Source organism: Echinops telfairi, unplaced genomic scaffold, assembly GCF_000313985.2.
Source record: "Echinops telfairi isolate 266 unplaced genomic scaffold, ASM31398v2 ScPeMD7_5592;HRSCAF=6446, whole genome shotgun sequence".
NCBI classification, from domain to species: Eukaryota; Metazoa; Chordata; class Mammalia; order Afrosoricida; family Tenrecidae; genus Echinops; species Echinops telfairi.
Window position 1 is genome coordinate 20,592,397 of NW_022109491.1, and position 19,410 is coordinate 20,611,806.

Consider the following 19,410-nt stretch of genomic DNA (forward strand, 5'->3'; position numbering starts at 1 on the left):
CTATAAGCAATAGATAATGATAGCTTGCTTCTATTTGTTTTTGAGGAGATGGAGAAAAGTAGACAGTTTTAAAAATATTCTGGAAGTTAATAAACTCTATTGACGGATTGAATATGGCACTGAGCCGGGGAATGTATTATTGAGGATATCTCCCAATTTCTGTCATATTCATTTCAACCCTTATACATCAGCTTAAAATAAAATGGTACCCTTACTTTATAGATAAGAAGTAGAGGCTCAGAAAGTTAAAGAAACTGACCCAAATTCTCAAATCTAATTTATAGCAGAAATAGGACTTGAACCCAGGTGTTGTGCTCTTTCCGATCTGTCATAGCGCCCACTAATGAAGTCAGCCTTCTTCTCAATGTTGCTCTGTCCTGTTCACAGTCTGAAAGGCGTCATTGGGATTGGAGTTGGAGCTGGAGCTTACATCCTCAGTAGATTTGCAGTAAGTACTCGAAGCGTTAGTCCTCTCAGTCTTGGCGCCCTGCCTGGGCCACAGCGACTACCACTGTGTGAAAGGGCCACATCCGTTTTGGATCCTCTATCAGGTTATCTGTAAATTATGTGAGATCCTTATAGAGGTTTAAATTATTCTGTGTACCATATTTACAGAACCTGAAAAATGAAGGTAATACATCTCAGTAAAAAGATTTTTAACAGCTTTATTGGCACAGAATGCACATATCATACAATTCAATCATCTCAAGAAGAATTGTACAACCATTACCATGATTAATTTTAGAACATTTTCTTTTTTTTCACTCCATGATTGAATCACCTTTAAAATGAGTTGTGTAATCCCATTCAGTTCGCGTGCTCCCTCCCCCTCCCCTCACTGTTTACTCCCCAAATCCCCTCCCCCTCCCCATGTCCCCATCCCCAACCCTACACCCCCTACAAACCCTTGCAGCAGTTATTATCTCTATGGATCCACTCCTTCACAAACTGGCAAACCCAACAGAAACAAGAATGAACAAAAACAAAATAAACTGGTAAGGATAAAACAATAGTAATATAAAGATAAAAGTACATACCGTTAGTAAGAAAGAAAAGACCACCATCAATTTTTAAAAAGCCAGGGAAGAAATTTCGTCATGGAATAAGCTCCTTGCATCCAGAACAAATTCGGGTTGGTCTGGAGGGAAGTCAACTGACCAAGTATCAAATTTGATCTAGTATAATCAGGATCACAGTGATCTATATTTGATAGTAAGACCGGTCCAGACCTTTGCCGGTGGCTAGAGGCGATCTGCCAACAGCCTAATCTGACTAGACACTCTGCAGATGGGTTGTGAGCTCCCACTGTCCTCCACAAATTGGGTGTTCACAATTTTAGCTCTGATACTTTTCCTTTGGTCATATTTGAATTTTGTTATTGTTATCTTTGAATCACACAAGTTGGCATTCTTCTTCCATGTGGACTTAGTTGACTCCTTGCTTAGATGGCTGCTTATTTGAATACAAGCCTTTAAGACCCCGGACACTATTCTGATTGATAGCCAGGCACCATCTGCTCTCTTCACCACGTTTTGCTGTAGCACCCTTATCTTCAGTGATTATTTCATGAAGGCAAGTGTTGAGCAGGGCCATGTTAGCAGAACTAATTCTTCTTGGAATGGGGCTAGAGTTAAGTAGGAGTCCAGAATCCATCTACGTATCCATGGAATATGCATGACTGAGGTTTACTTTGGCGGTTGTCTTATGAAAAAATCAAACCCCCACAGAACGAACTACACCAGCACCAGGGACATATCAACCAGCAAACAGAGTGCTTCCCTGTCCTGAAATGGAACATACTACCCTCTAATGCACATCAGTACCTTTCACCAACTAAGAAACCAAAAGAGCTTCTGTCTGTCTTTATTGGGGCTTCATTAGGTAGGAGGAGATCATAGGTGGATCGCACTGTTACGCATTTGGCTACTAACTGGAAGGTTGATGTCTTTGAAGAAAAAAGACGTGGAAGCCTAGTGGTCCACTTGTAAAAGATTAAAACCATCGATAACCTTCTACTCTGACACAACACATAGCGTTATCATGAGCCAGAATAGACTGGCAGCAACTGGTTTTTGTTTTTTAAATGTAGACACAATTAGTTGGATCATGCCTCCTATCTCCGGTCAGCCAAAAACACGATAATCTTTCTGGCTTGGCCAACTTCCACCCAATCACCCAAGAGCACCAACTCTTGGTGTGATCTAGAAGCCTCATCAAAAACACCGTAATCGCGAGAGAAATTCCAACGTCTTAGGATTTCTCTCTCAGAAACCAAGAACAAATACCAAATTCTTGGACTAAAGAAACTTTAAAAAAAATGTTTCTTGGGTGATAGAACTGCCTTCCAGGGTGGCATCACCTCCTCATGTGGTCTCAGAGAAAAAATTGTTAGGACAAAAGATACATGAGTATGAAATAGCTGATCTAAGTCTAAGCCAGGGCATCAAACTGATTCTTCCTTGGCCAGTGAAGTAAAATTGGAATAGACTTGAATTTTAAAGTTTGAATAATGCAGAACAATAATTGAAGCAAAAAGTAAGCATAAAGCCATGGAATGGGATAGGGATCTGGTGTAGATTAAATTATTGCCAAGGCACGCATTTAAAGCAGAACAGTTGGCTACCATCTTGAAGTGGTGTGCTGCTGCTGTTTCCAACTCTGCGGTTCAGGAGGTTTGGTTGCTAAACACATTGCCCTTATTTTCTAAGAGGGAGACTAGATTTCTAGCAGAGTGTTGACTCAGACTTTTCAATTTACCCACGTTTTACCAATTGAGTCCATTCTACTTTCATCAGCCGTGATTGAACTGGGAAGAACCAGTTCAAAGCACTGGTCTAAGCAGCCCCTTCTGCTAAGTATTTCCAGGGTCACTTCCAAGCAGGGAGAACTTACCATGAACTAAACAACTGCAGAGATATCAGGTACCTTTTTCCTCTGCTATAAAAATAAAGAAAAACAAAAGCCTGCCTCTCCCACAGATCTCTACAAGGCAAGATCATTTGATAGTTTCTACAAGTCAGATTTAAAGAGTTGTTTCCAAATATCTTCCTCTACACCTATCTTCTTACTTAACCATCTGAGTATTAGCATAGAAAGAAGTCTTTGTTTTTGAAGATCCATGGAACCAATGTCACACAAAAAAATGTGTATGAATTGTTAAATGGAAAACCAATTTGCTCTGTAAACTTTCACTCAGAGTACAATTAAAGAACAGTACCTTGGAAGTGGAATTGTCATACTGTTGTTTTTATTTTGTTTTTCAGCTCAATCATCCAGAGCTTGTGGAAGGCCTTGTGCTTATTAACGTTGACCCCTGTGCGAAAGGCTGGATTGACTGGGCAGCTTCCAAAGTAAGTATTGGATTAAAGTTCCCTTCCCTACATCCTTTGGCCCTTTTAAAAATGGATTATCTTTCTTAAGTACGGAGACATATATGAGAAGCTTTTAAAAGCTCATGGAAAAATGGGATTGAATAATAATAATGGAATTTTCTCACAAACTTATCAAAGCTTTCTCATACAGTTAAGGGCAAACAGTTTTAAACATATAAAATGCCTAATATAGTAGTCTATATATTTACATTTCATTCCTAGAACAACACAATGAAGTGGTGTCCATATTATCTCACAAAGACATTAAGCCATTTACTTCAGGTTGTACAGCTAGTAAGTCACAAAGCCAGAGTATTCATTAAAGCATTGTTCTGTAGGCAGAAAGGTAGAACCAGCCAAGTGCCAATAATACAGGTTGGGTACAAAATATGATACATGTAATAATGTCATATAGTCCTTAAAAGTATATTATTTAGTAAGGAAATGAGAATTATTATAATGTTGCATAAAAGCAGGCATAATACACTGGAGATCCCCTTGCAGAGGGGTCTCGGGGAGGAGATGAGCCAGTCAGGGTGCGATGTAACAACGATGAGAAATACAACTTTCCTCTAGTTCCTAAATGTTTCCTCCCCACTCCCACTACCATGACTCGAATTCGACCTTGCAAGTCTGGCTAGACCAGAGGATGTACACTGGTACAGATGGGAACTGAAAATACAGGGAATCCAGGGCGGATGAGCCCTACAGGACCAGTGGTGTGAGTGGCGAAACAGGGAGGGTAAAGGGAGAATGGGTAGGAAAGAGGGAACCGATTACAAGGAACTATATGTGAACTCCTCCCTGGGGGACAGACAACTGAAAAGTGGGTGAAGGGAGACGTCAGACAGGGCAAGATACGACAAAATACCAATTTATAAACTATCAAGGGCTCATGAGGGAGGGGGGTCCGGGAAGGGAGGGGAAAAATGAGGACCTAATGTCGGGGGTTTAAGTGGAGAGAAAATGTTTTGAGAATGATGTACAAATGCGCTTTACACAATTGATGTGTGTATGGGTTGCGATAACAGTTGTATGAGCCCCTAATAAAATGTTTAAAAAAAAAAAAAAAGCAGGCATAATATATGTTATCCCAATTTTCTTAAATACTTTATCCATCCATGAGAGGAGAAGGGAAGGTAATATGTTGTAATTTTCTTTGGCTGGATACAAGTGATTTTTCTCATATTCCATATTTTCTTTGTTCTTTTAAATAATATAACTACTCCTCACTGATTATCTAGTTATCCAACATTTCACATTGACAACAATAGTAAAAAAATCAGTTATCTGACTATTCTGTATTTTAATGATGCATATCTAGCAGTAATGAACTCTGAGGTACAAGTGAGAATATAAGCTGGTTGTGATGGTTAAGGTTATGGGTCACCTTGACTGGGCTGTCACTCTCAGTGGTTTTGCAGTTATATAATGCCGTGATGGGGCAGTTCCACAGTGAGAGAGGCGATCCTTCATTTAGTGATCTGATGTGGTCACTGTCCAAATTCAAATAATGCCGATTTTGCATAACCACCTTGTCTTTGGAACCTAATCATGATGAAATGCGAGGAGTGGATAAAATAATAAATTAATTTTATAATTCTAAAATATTCTACCTACCAGCAGACCAGATTCTTAAAATTTTACTTACTCTTTCCCATATTTAAGTTTTCGAGAAATAGTGCTAACCCTAGCTTTGTATAAAATATATCTTAACAATGAAATTGCCAGATGCTGTGGAAAATTTCTCCCACAGCCTCACTTACTTCAAATTTGTTCTAATTACTATCTAGTATATGGACATTAAAATTTTACCTAGACACTCAGTAACAGGAAATAACCTAGTAAAATTCTTCCCAAACACTGAGATGGTGTTTTGAGTAGTAAAACAATGAAGAGAGTGTGCTTATGAATTCTAACTATCTTTCATTTATAACATGTATTATTAATAACGCATTAGATTTCTTGACTTTCACACCATCCTTCTGGACTGTGTGAGCCTGCACTGCCCATCTACATACCTTCTTTATGTCCTCTCCTCAGTCCTACTCCTAAATCAGCACTTCACCTCTGATCTAACGCAACAAAAGGAATTGAGCATAAAGCCAAGGAAGATGACAAGGGGAATCAGCAACATAATTTGAGTTGGAAATTTTTCTGAAAATAAACTAATAGTTTGTACATGTACAGATTGATGAATTTATTGGACTGTGAAAAGCATCAGTTTTCCAATGGGGAAAATTGGCAGAAAAATTCACAATGCAAGAACATTCTGTAAACAGAGTTTTTATCTTTTTATCTTTTTAGATCACATGCCTGACAACTAATGTTGTGGACATTATTTTGGCTCATCACTTTGGGCAGGTAAGTGCTCATTTAATCCAGGAGAGCTTTACTTTAACTCAGGAAAGGAGCTACCTTAGCGTTTATGTCCAGAGTAGATTTTGAAGACTAATCCTGCCTGTGACATATGGGATTTGGACAGATGAGAGAAGACAGCATCTCCCCTCACTTACTCCCTGTAAGCAGCCTGCCATCTGCTAATGTTTGACAACATCACGTGCTTTATCAAGCATTTTCAGAGCCAGGATGAGATCTGGGAAGGGCTTCACAGAAATAGAAAAAAGAAACCATAAAATGTCGGTACTGGAGAATGATGTAACGAATGTTCAAATGTGCTTTATACAACTGATGTATGTATGGATTATGATAAGAGTTGTATGAGCCCCAATAAAATGATTTAAAAAAAATGTTAGTACTGAAAGAACCTTATAAATCATTCTGTCCAGCCTCTTCAGTGAGGAAATTGAAAACTGAAGCCCACAAAGAAGTGACAATTATCAGGTGAATAATTTCGAGTTGGGGAAAAGGACTCAAGCAGCCAGGGGGAAAAGGCAGCCCTCTTTTTACAAAGGGAAAAAGTGAGTTGGAGGTCCTGTGGAACAGTGATGGATTAAATAGTAAAGAGCTATGAGATCAGAGAGATATAAGCTATTGTGGGGGAAAGGCCAGCCCCCCACAACTAATCATGGGTTCGATAGGCACAATAATATGGTTAAACCAATTACATTGGTTTAAATATTATATTAAAGTCATAAAGAGCATGAGAGATAAAAGAGAGTGAAATAATGGAATCAGACACATTTCATGGTAGCATGCTCACCTCAGCCCCGCTTGGTGATCCACGTGGAGAGAGGGGGAGGGGAAGGAGGACAAGGGAAAAGGTAACAGGGGAGCAAGGACAGGAGAGGAGAGGGGGAACCAACAAGAGGCCTAGAGGGGAGAGCCCTTTATTGCTAACCCAGACCTATATACCTTTGAGGGGAGTGCAGTTGCAAGCCCACTAATTACAGGTAAAGACATACGTCACAGGAAAGGATTGTGCTATAGGTAATACAGTAATGGGAGGAGCACGATCTAGGGGTATACACACAATAGGAAAAAGACAAGAAGAGCCATCCTAGATTCAGGATGGCAGCCTAACTTTGGATGTCACTGAGAGCCGGTTTGACCTGTTCTCTGGATCTCTATAGAAACCATTATCAGTAGGGTGTAAACAAGCCTTTAGGGAGAAGTAGCCCATTGTCCTTAACAGCAGGGAGTGGGGCCTACCTGTAGTCTGGCAACTGACTGCCTTCAGGGAGGTAACTTGACAATCATTTATCATTAGCTACAAGCAGTGTCCTGAGTCTGTTTCCCACAAGCTATTTGGAGTGGGGAGAAGAGAACGCTATAATAGTGCACTCGGTTGCAATCTGTGGTGTTTATTTTCGATACTATTTGAAGGAAAATGGTGGATGGGAAGAAAACTAACATTTACCAAATATCGATCAGATGCAAGGCACTGTAATAAGTACATTAGATGCACAATCTCAGTTATTTTCAGATGGGGAAACTGAGGGGCCAAAGAGACAATGAAAGTTGATACAGTTGAATCCAAAATAGTAAGTGGTGGAGCTGACATTTGACTTGAGGTCAGGCTAACAGCAAAACCTTTCTTTGATTTAGATTGAGTTTTTATCAAAGTTATACCTAATTTGAGTTGGAAGTATATTTAAAATATTTATATTATATGATTTATATAAAACATAGCACATATATTTTAAAGCATGCAAAAGCTCTACAGGGTGTTACAAAGAATCTGCCACCTTTCCCATTTTCTACTTCATTGAGGCAACCACTTTAAGACTTGACGGAATCTTTTGGGTTTTGTCTTCATATTATTATTTTTAATTTAGATATAACTTAAGTGCACAAATCTTAAGTGTATTTCAGTGACCTTTTACATATGTATACACATATGTATACATATGTGTAGTTACATATAACTACCACCAAAAATAAAGATATATAGAAGAATTTTGTCACTCTTAAAGGGTTCCTGGTATCCTTTCTTACTCAATCCCTCCAACAAAGTATTCATTATTCTATTATCTCAATAGGTTTTTTTAACTCTATACAAGTAGAATGACACAGTATACACTATAATTTATTGTGCTCCATTGAAACAGTAATATCAGAAAATATTCTGTTGTCTTGGTTATCTAGTGCTGCTATAACAGAGATACCACCAATGAATGACTTTAACAAACATTCATTCTCTCACCATTTATAGGAGACTGGAAGTCCAAATTTAGAGAACCAGTTCTAAAAGGCTTTCTCTCATCAGTTTTAGAGGAAGATCCTTGTCTCTCTTCAGTGTCCATGAGCCTAGCTTTCCCTTGGAAGATCTCTATGTTTTGACATCAGTCTAGGACAGCGGTTCTCAACCTGGAGGTCAAAAGACCCTTTCACAGGGTTGCCTAAGACCATTGGAAAACACCTATTCCCGATGGTCTTAGGAACTGAGACACCGCTCCTCTATCCGTCTCCAGGCGGTCCGCCCACATGCAGATAGGCGCACATACAAGTACCCAGCATGAAGACTGTTACCCATGCTATACCATGCTTCAAGACAAAAATGATGATGGCAACATGTGTACAAATGTGCGTGGCACAATGGATGGATGGATGGATTGTGACAAGAACTGTACGAGCCCCAATAAAATGATTAAAAAACAAAACCAAAAGCTTTACAGTAGTTTGGCTTAACTAGTGTTTTGTTCTGAAAAGTCTGCTTTGTGCTCTTTTAAGATACCAATGTCCAGATGAGTTGTTTTTGTTTTGTTTTCTCAATCTGGATACCTTTTATTTACTTTTCATTGCTAATTATCTCTACTAGAACCTCTGATACAATTCTGAATAGAAGTGGTGAGAACCCCACACAATGAACAGAAGTGTTAAACACAATACTAGGACAACTAATTGAGATGCCCCTGAAACCATGACCTCAAACCTCCCAATTCTTTTAAGTGTTTGGTTGTACATAAAGCAGCCTCAGCAGCTATTTTTTTTTTTTGGGGGGGGGTGTCAATGTTATAACTATATCTATCAAACAACTTTCTTTCAATTCAGTTTTTTTCAGGTGTACAACTTATTGACAGCAGCATTACATTAATCAACTTTGTAACCCTATCCCAAATCTGTGATTTTTTTCTTTTTAACTTTTTATTGTGATTAAGATGAAGGTTTACAGAGCAGATCATCAGTTTTACATTCAACAATTTATACACATTTTGTTTCAACTCACCCATTTCAGTCCCCTCAGTGTACCATTGCTCATCCCACTTCCTCCCAGTGTTACTCTTTCTATTCCTTCTTACCTCACCCTCTGTCCTTAGGTAAATGCTACCCTTCATATCTTCAGTGATTGGTTATTGTAATACTGGAGGGAGTCTAGTTGCAGGAGCTACCGACATAAGGGTGACTTTAAGTCCATAGTTTTAGGGATCCCACTACGTTATTAGTTTCTATCTGATCAGCAAGCCTGGTGTCCTTTACAATTTTGAGTTCTGTCCACATTTCCCCCCCTCTGTATAGGACTGTCTATGGTGATCTTTTTCAGTGCAGTTGGTAGTAGTAGCTGAACACCATCTAGCTCTTCTAGTCTCAGGGTTGTAGAGACTGATGTTTGTGTTATCCATTAGTCCATGGAACTGTTTCCATATGTTTGTTTTTTTAATTTTCATAATTTTTCTTTTCTCCAGACACAGAGAAACCAGTGGTTGCACTTAAATGGTTGTTCACCAACTTTAAATACCTCAGCCTTGTGATTTTGCAATCATTTTATTTGAAACTCATCATTACACCATAAACAATAACTGCTTTCCATTCCTAGCATTCTTACCCTTGATAACTGTAAAAAAAAAAAAGCTTTTATGCATTTGCCTGTTTTTTTTTGTGTGACACCATGCAATATTTGTCCTTTTGTAATTATTTCACTCAGCATAATGTTTTTCAGCTTCATCCATATGTTAGCCTGAAGCAAGACTTCATTTCTCTTCATGGCTTTCAGTTTGTCATACTGTGGTGGCTTGTGTGTTGCTATGATGCTGGATGGTATATCACTGATATTTCAAATACCATCAGGGACACCCAAAGTGAATAGATTTAAGTGGAGCTTCCAGACAAAGAATAGACTATGAAGAAGGAATCAGCTAGCCTGTCCACTTTGGAGGAAATAGCCCTGAAAACTTCATGCATAGCATAAAAAGCGTTATCGGATACTGGAAGACCTAATGAATAAAAAAAGAACACTGTGAAAGAGAGTGTCATAAGTGAGCCCCTCAGATCAGAAGGCACTCAAAATATGACTGGGGAAGAGCCGCCTTCTCAAAGTGGAGTTGACCATAATGTTGTGAATGAAGTAAAGCCTGTGGGAATAAAGCCTTCCAGACCTTCATCTGCACAATCAATGCTAGAAGAAACAGCTGCAAACATCAATAATTCGAACTTGGAATGTACAAAGTATGAATCTAGGAAAAATGGAAGTCATTAGAAATGAAAAGGAACACATTTCATTTCCAGATTGATATCCTAGGCAATAGAGAGCAGAAAAAGACTGGTATTGGCCATTTTGAATCAGAAAGCCATATGGTTTACTATCCAGAATGACACAATCACGAGGAATGGTATTTCATTCATCATTAAAAAGGACACTTCAAGATCCATCTTGACATACAATGCTGTCTGTGATATCATTATATCAGCATTCAAGGAGATCCAGTACAATAAGTATTCAAATTTATGCACCAAACACTAAAACTAGTGCTGAAGAAATGTAAGAATCTACCAGTGTCTTCATTGGTGAAGCACGCACTCCAGATGCACGGATAATTATGGACTATTGGAATCCAAAAGTTGGAAACAAGAAGGAGCAGTAGTTCGAACATACGGTCTTGGTGATAGAAATGAAACTGGAGATCACATAATAGAATTTTGTGAGACCAACGACTTGTTCAGAGGACCTTTTTTCAATAACACAGATGGCAACTGTACACCTGGACTTTTCCAGGTAGAGAAAAGATAGATCCCGTGGTAGCATCAGCACTGGTGTGGAGATCTATGTGGCCCCTCCAGCTCTAGGGCTCTGCCTTCATCAGTGTGTCTCCATGTGGTTTGTCAACAGGAATATCTCACAGGGAGAGAGTGTGTCCCACCTCCAGGGAGGAAGACAGGAGTTCCCAGAAGCCTCAGGAGAAGGCCATACCCATGCAGAGGCATTATTGGCTGTGACCATTGACAGGCTAGTCTCCAGCTCTTCCCAAGTTGACAGAAGAGCATGTAACTGCCACAGCTCCCTAGAAAGTTAAAAGTGTTCTCTTCTGTTTTTTTGTAGAAATTTGTGAAGGATTGGTATTTGTTCTTTCTTTAAATGCACAGTAAAATTCACTATATTATGTATTTGGAATCATCTTACTATAGGCATTTATAGCTATAAAATTCCTCTTAAAGAAATGATGTACAAATGCGCTTTACACAATTGATGTGTGTATGGATTGGGATAACAGTGGTATGAGCCCCTAATAAAATGTTTAAAAAAAAATTAATTAAAAAAAAATTCCTCTTAAAACAGCTGTAACTGGATTCTGTATCTTTTGGTAATTTTCATTTATCTCACAGTATTTTCTAATTTCTCTTGTGATTTCTTTTTTTATATATTTGCTGTGTTTAGGAGGGTATGTAGTTCTCCAAATTTCCTCTTATTGTTGATTTCTAGTTTTGTTCCATTGTGATCAGAGGAGGGGGAATACTGCATGGTTTAAAATTAGGAAAACTATGTATTGGGTTGTATCCTTTTAGCACACTTTCTCAATTTACATGCTGAGCAAATAATCTGAGAGGCTGGACAGCCGAAAAGAAACCAGGTATTTTTTCAAAGCGATGTATTTAAATATTTTTCCAAAACAGCCTTTTCACCTTCAAAGTACTCTCCATTACACTTACTACATTTGTCAAATCTGCAATTCCATTCTTGGAAACATTTTTCAAACTCATCTGTTTGGGTGGCTGACAGACCTCCCTTGTTTTTTTCTTCACCTCTTCTATCATCAAATCACTGTCCTTTCATGTCCCTCTTCATGCATGGAAACAAAAAGAAGTCTCATGGAGCGAGGTCAGGTGAATAAGGTGTGTGGTGCAAGAAGGACATGCTGGGTTTGCCAAAAACTAGTGCACTGAGATGGCTGTGTGATCAGATACATTGTCGTGGTGGCAAAACCAGTCCCCCATCTACCACAAATCAGGCCTTTTTTGTCACACACTGTTACACAGTCTTTTCAGAACCTCTAAATAGAAAGCTTGACTAACAGTCTGACCTGGTGGAACGAACTTCAAATGCATTATCCCCCTTCCATAAACAAATGAGCATCATCTTGATCTTTGACTTCACTTGACAAGCTTTTGGGGGGCGAGGTGACAATGGCGTCTTCCACTGGCTTGATTGATGTTTGCCTTCAGAATTGTAAGAATAGCACCATGTCTCGTCCCCAGTAATGACTTCGGGGAAAAAAGTCTGAGTTGCTTCGGAGCTCTTCTTTCAGAGCATGTTTCCACTTGACATTTTTCCGGGTCAGTCAGAACCCAAGGCACAGATTTCACAACAACCCTTCTCATTCCCAAGTCTTCCATTAAAACTCGCTGAACCGAGCTGCAAGATTGGCCAGACAACTTCCCATCTCTTCAATGGTTCGTCATTGGTCTTTGAGCACAAGTGCATGAATTTTGTCACGTTTTTATCTTTTCGGGAAGTTGGCAGATGTCCAGAATGAGGTTTGTTATCAGCATTTCACCTTTTTTAAAATGAGAAACCACTCATACACTTGAGCTTTTCACGTAGTGCTATCCTTGTAAGCTGTGTTCAACATCACAACAGTTTCTGTGGCATTTTTCCTGAGCAGGAAACAAAATTTCATAGCTGCATGCTGTCCTCTTAAATTGGCCATCGCAAAAAATAAAGTTCGAGCAAAACTGCTTTTATGAAAAAATTCACTCTGATCAAAGAAAACCTTCCCAGGCGACACCACTGGGTGCGCTAACTCAGAGAGAGTTGTCCAATGCTCGCCTAACAGGAAAAATGCATACTATGAAATCTACACTCCGCTCAGTGCAATTCGGTTTTGGGGGGTATCCCCTCGTATATGAACAAGAGCATGGCATCAGTATTATAGAAAGACTTATTTATTGATAACCTAGGATATGCAGATGACGTCTTGCTGCAAGTAAAGATTTCAACCACTTACTGATGAAGATCAATGACTGCAGCTTTCAATGTGGATTGCAATTCAATGTGGGGAAAAAAGAAAAATCTCAGTTGGATCAATAGATGTCATGATAAATGGAGTGAAAATTAAAGTTGTCAAGGATTTCATTTTACTTTGAACCACAATCAACACTCATGGAAGCAACAGTCAATAAATCAAGCAGCATATTGCATTGGTCAGAGGTCAGATATGCTACACAAGACTTCTTTAAAGTTTTTAAAGAGCAAAAATGCCACTTTGATGACTATGGTACCCTTGCCCGAGTCATGGTCTTTTAAGTTACATCGCAGGCATGTGAAAGCTAAATGAGGAAGATTGCAAAAGAATTGATGCATATTGGCAAAGAGTATTCAAAGTACCCAAAACTGTCCCCCCCCAAGAAAAAAAACCAAACAAGTCTGTCTTCGAATAAATATAGCCAGGATGCTCCTAAGAAGTGAAGATGGCAAGACATTGTCTCACCTACTTTGTCGTATTATCAAGAGAGACCAGTCCCTGGAAAAGGACATCATGCTTGGTGGAGTAGAAGGTCAGTGAAAAAGATAAAGGCCCTAAACAATGGTTTGATACAGTGAGTACAACACTGGACTCAGACAGCAGTTATGAGGATGGTGTAGGGTGAGAAAGTATTTCATTCTGTGTTACATAGGGTCAAAATGAGTCAGAACCCACTCAACTGCACTTGACAAAGACAGTTCCTGTCATATGTGTTCTTGTTGGTCATGTGTTCTATTATAGAAAGTAGACTATAGAATTCTCTGGTCATTATTGACTCTCCACGTGCAGAGAAATCTGGCACTTAGAGTTCTTGAGTCTTCAGTCTCCATGGCACATGTTCACTGAATGTTCTTTGGCTCTACCCATTCCCTGCCTAAAACCCGTAGGTCGGCTAAGTAGGTGCAGAGTCTTCCCTCTGCTTTCCCATATTGAAAATGCTACTGCCGTTGTCACTTTTCTTATTGTCTTTGGCATTGTGGATTCTAAACCCTGGTTTGTTGTTGTTGTTATTCTTTAATGTTACTTTTATTTGGCTTCTGGAAAGAGTGAAACTCAATGCATGTGTTTTAGGACTTAATCTTTAATGGGAAGTTTTAAAGATCATGATATTTTTACTACATAGTGCTGGGTATTTTTACTACATAGTGCTGGGTAGTGTGAGTACTTTCCTGAAGACATAACATGCTTGGTTCTGACTGCAGATATTAAAAACAAACTTACAAGTTCCCGGCTCAGTGCTCTCAGGGAAACAAAGGTATTAAGAAATGATCCTTTTCTCCAGAAGCTAACTCTGAGGGAAGATGGAATATGCAGACTTAGTATTATAGCACAGAAAAGCAATGAGCAATAAAAACAGCTTTTTCTTGAAAGCCCACTAAACGTCAGATGGACACTTTATATACAATAATTGATTCAGTTTAATAATCTGATAATGGGGGTTTTATTCTTCCCAATTTATAGGTGAGGCATTGGCTTATAAGGGCCAGCAGCTAGTATATGAAGAAAAGAGGTTTGAAGCCACATTGCCTGGGCCTGAAGCTCTACTGTGCGAGGTTACCGTAGGAAAAGCACAGTGAAGGGCCGAGACTATACAGCAGAGGCTCTCAACCTTCCTAGTGCCACGACCCTTTCATACAGTTCCTCCTGTTGTAGTGACCCCTAACCATAGCATTATTACCGTTGCTTCTTCATAACTAATTTTGCTACTGTTATGAATCATAATGTAAATATCTGATATGCAAGATGTATTAGGCGACCCCTGTGAAAGGGTCGTTGGACCCCCAAAGGGGTGGCAATCCACAGGTTGAGAACCGCTGCTCTAGAGGAATGTAGCAGGAGAGGTTTGCTTCTTACCTGGGTTCAGGGAAGGCTTCAATGTAGGAGGTATCCCAGCTCGTCCTTGTAGGATAGATAAAAATTTGAGTTTAGATTTGAGGAGGAAGTGGGGTGTTCTTTACTAAAAAGTGATGAGGAAGTACTGCAAGGGATGTTCAGGGAGTGATAAGTAACCCGGGGAGGCTTCGTTATTTTTACTGCTGAGGTTTGGTGTGTTTGCATTTGAATATGTTAGAAATACTACTTCAAATAGGCCTATGAGGGCAATGGTAAGACCATTGTTTTAGTGGTTTCTAACAAACAAGGTTATCTGTATTGTATATATAATGTGTGCTTAATTTAAAATGATTGAAGTTACAGATAATGGATTAATTACCATAAAGCTGGAGAGTTCATTTACAATTTAAGCAGGCAAATGGTTGTATTCCATTGAAATGAAAACAGTATAATATTAAAACTTCAACAATACTCATATTCACTATGAAGAGAAAACTACTGCAATAATATCCTTCCATTTTTCTATTAGATTAGCAAAAATAAAAGAAAATAACCATTTATACTAGCAAAGATATGGGAAGCAGGGACTCTTGTATATTGTTGATGGTAGTATAAATAAGACAGCTCATTTGTCCTGATAAAGAATAATCTACATATTTTACATTCAGGGAGAGAAAGGTATAGAACAGTATATCTAACATATTTGTTTTACAAAAAGATGGGAGTGGGTAGGGACTTATACACAGCTTTGTCTAAGACATTTCATTAGCACTTAGGCTTAGTTCTATCCTTTACGCCTTTTATACCACTATAATTGCTTCCCTTTTTTATCTTAAACGTGTATTTTTCTCCAGACCTTTAAGGTAGAGTTGGCCAGATCAGTTCATCTCTAATTCCTGTTTACTCCCTTTGAAACTCACTTTTCTTCCCAGGAGTTATTCCAGTGCCCTGCGTCTTCAGGTAGACTCTGACCCATCTGGTGAATTCCCCACTTGGCTTGCTTCACCTATATGGTCATGAGAATTCGAACACTCCCTGGTTCTCTTCTGATCTGTTTCTCTTCAAGGCTTGATAATGGATGGCCTTTACACACTGCCCTGGATTTATTGATTGTCTAGTCTATCCCTGCTACAAAATGTTTTCCTTCTGCTTAAAACTGCCTATTGCGTATGTGCATGTGTGCATACATACATGTACTTATAGTTTACACAGGAACCTGGGAACTGGTATTGATTATTAATATGATTAAATAGTAGAATAACTAAAATCTCATAAATGGAATGTAATATAATTCTGTAATGTATATTGTATATATGAGTAAACAATGACTATATCAATGAAGTAGATTAATTATGCACATTTACAGGTCTTAAGAGAAATATTATCTTTCATTTATTTTACACTTGGCAGTTTATATAACTTTTCTTCATCTTTATAACAGCCCTGTTAGGTTACTGCTTCTCATCTGCGTATTGTAGACAATAACAAAAAACACAAATAAGGAACTAAGATTCAGAATGTTTAGGTGACCTCCCTAAGTTCCACAGGTAGTACTTGAATTCCTCTAGTGAAGTTTCCACTGTGCCTCAGGTCAGGATGTGCCAAGGGACCTTCAACTTTTTGTACTTCAACTAAACATAATTACCAACTTTCCCCTTAATTTTTTTTTCCCCTTAATTTTTATGGTATACCTATGGCACTAGTCAGTCAACCTACCAGTACATCAGTGGACCTCAGGCTTTACAAAATACAAACCAAATAAAATGGACTTGTTCTAGCCTCAGAAACTTACTTGTATCTTCTTTCGATTATTCCAGGAAGAGTTGCAGGCCAACATGGACCTCATTCAAACCTACAGATTGCATATTGCCCAAGATATCAACCAGGAAAACCTACAGCTCTTCCTCAGTTCTTATAATGGGTATGAGTCTATCCTATTTCTTCACTTAAATATAGATCAGGGCTAAAAAGATTATCAACAATTAAAGAATAAAGGAAGAAAAATTTAAAAAGAATAAAGAACGGAGAAATAAACGATTCTTCCAGTGTCATGAGAAAGGATTGTTGTAGTGCTATTTCCTCACAGTGACAGATATGAAATAGCTTTCAAGAATAAAGAATGAGCTAGATACAGTTTCTGGCATGCTCAAATACCAATTGCTATTTTAAGATGTTTTGAAATAGAAGGTGCCTAAGTTATATACACATAAGTAAAATGCTGAGGAAAATACATACAAGGAAAGCAAAGGAAAACAGGTTTGGGCCTGCTTTTTAGTTTCTCCATGCTGATCTGTCATCAGGTAGAAAGAGTACATGAACACTATAAATTATTTTTGTTTGTGTGCCTGTCATTGAGAAAGCCCAAGATTCTGATCTTGGGACTTGACTTTGAAGTAAAAATGTCAGCTCCTTCTAGCTTGTACTCTTGGGAACAAGTAGAGGAAATAGACCAGCTATACTTTACCCAAAATGTCACAGCCAGCCTCTGATCCTGGTCTCTAACTTTCCTCTAACCAAGCCAAACCAAACCCACTGCCATCTATCTAGCAGCTCTATAGAGCAGATTATAAACTACTCCTTTGGGTTCTGAGACAGTCAGTCTTTATGGGAACAAATAGCCTCATCTTTCTTCTGTGGAGCAGCTGATGGGTGTGAACCATAGAGATTGTAATTAGCAGTTTAGTGCTTAACTCACTGTGCCACCAGAACTTCTTCCTATGACTGGTTCCTTATTTTTAATTAATTTATTAAATGACAAACCAGAAAGATTTATTAAATAATAGGCTAACAAATGTGCTTAACACAATGGAAGTATGCATGCATTGTGATAAGAGTTGTACAAGCCACCAATAAAATGATTTTTTAAAAAATAGGCTAAACTTTGTTAGTGACAAGAAAATTGTTCACTCCAAAAAAATATAAGTCCCATAAAATAGTTGGAAAATTAAGCCCTTAAGACTTGAGGACTTCAAGAGCATTCCTTTTTTTAATAAAAATAACATGCATTGCTATGGTTTTATCTAAAAACAGTATGTCTCCCCACTCCCTCATGAACCCTTGATAATTTATAAATTATTAGCGGGGAGGGAGGGGGAAAAATGAGGAGCTGATGCCAGGGGCATAAGTGGAGAGCAGATGCTTTGAGAATGATGAGGGTGATGAATGTACAAATGTGCTTTACACAATTGATATATGTATGGATTGTGATAAGTGTATGAGCTCCCAATAAAATGATTAAAAATAAATCAATCAATAAAAACCGTATGGCTTATGCTTTATTTTCTAGACGCAGAGATCTCGAGATTGAAAGACCCTTGCTGGGCCAAAATGATAACACAAAAACATTAAAGTAAGTCCCTTCACTTCTCCATTGACTGACTGAATGTTGTGCTTCTGTGAGAGGCAATTCGTTGTACAGTAAAGTATGTGTGCTTGCTTGCTGATGGCATCTTCTCTTTTTGCTTGTACTTAGGTGTTGTACGTTATTGGTGGTAGGGGACAGTTCTCCTGCAGTTGAGGCTGTTGTAAGTATATCCTGTTGTTATGAAGATGAATGAGATGAAAATGTAAGGGATGTTTATAGCACACTGCTGACATACTAGAAACAGGAAATACGGTTGTTGTTAGCATTAGGGCCTGTTGAGTTGGTTCCAACTCACAGCAACCCTGTGTACAGCACAGGGAAACACGGTACAGTACTGAGTCGTCCTCACAGTGGTTCTTAGCTCTGAGCCCGTTGTTGCAGCCCCTGTGTCAGTCCGTCTCCTTGAGGGCCTTCCTCTTTTTGCTGCCCCTCCACTTTACCAGACATGATGTTTACCCTTCTCCAGGGACTGGTTTCTCCTGACAACAGTCACAGTGCATGAGCTAAAGTCTCATCATCTTGCCTCTAAGGAGCATTCTGGCCATCCTTCTTCCAAGACAAGTTTTGTCTGTTCTTTTGGCAGTCCATGGTACTTTCAATATTTTTTGCCAGCAACCATAATTCAAATGCATTATTCATCTTTGGTCTTCCTTATTGAACGTCCAACTTTCTTTTTTTTTTTAATCATTTTTTTGGGAGCTGGTACAACTCTTATCACAATACATACATACTTACATTGTAAGCACATTTGTACGTATGTTGCCATCATCATTTTCAAAACATTTTCTCTCTACTCGATCTCTTGGTAGAAGGGCTCATTTTCCCCTCCCTCCACCCTCCCTCCCTCGTGAATGTCCAACTTTCACATGCATAAGAGGCAATTGAAAATACCATGGTTTGGATTAAACACACCTTAGTCATACTAATTTTTGTTTTTTCTGATTGCACAGATCGGGTTTGTTCTTTGTTAAACATTTTCAAAAATTAATTTTTCATCAGTAACTTAGGTTTCATCAGAGAAATATGTGCTGCCTTCTAACCATGCACATTGGAAGGCTGTTGAAAACCTGTTTGTTCTTCTGTACCTCCTTCCCAAGCACACAAGTTAATAAAAGTTATGATGTACTCATTGTCAAAAATGAAAAACTAGGGTAGAGAAAGATGCATGATCCCATAGTTCAAAACAAACTATTGTTTTTTAACC

At 38.6% G+C, this 19,410-nt stretch overlaps 1 protein-coding gene across 2 annotated transcripts in view; it reads left to right on the forward strand.

Annotated features, from left to right (window-relative positions):
- NDRG3 (NDRG family member 3) overlaps positions 1–19,410 on the forward strand; it is a 34,050-nt gene that overhangs the window by 4,256 nt on the left and 10,384 nt on the right. For both annotated transcript variants that reach the window (XM_030887073.2, XM_045295472.1), the window contains exons 3-8: positions 388–448; positions 3,264–3,350; positions 5,679–5,735; positions 16,660–16,763; positions 18,129–18,191; positions 18,315–18,366. In XM_030887073.2, the coding sequence (XP_030742933.2) occupies positions 388–448; positions 3,264–3,350; positions 5,679–5,735; positions 16,660–16,763; positions 18,129–18,191; positions 18,315–18,366 (424 nt within the window). The remainder of the gene's footprint in view (positions 1–387; positions 449–3,263; positions 3,351–5,678; positions 5,736–16,659; positions 16,764–18,128; positions 18,192–18,314; positions 18,367–19,410) is intronic.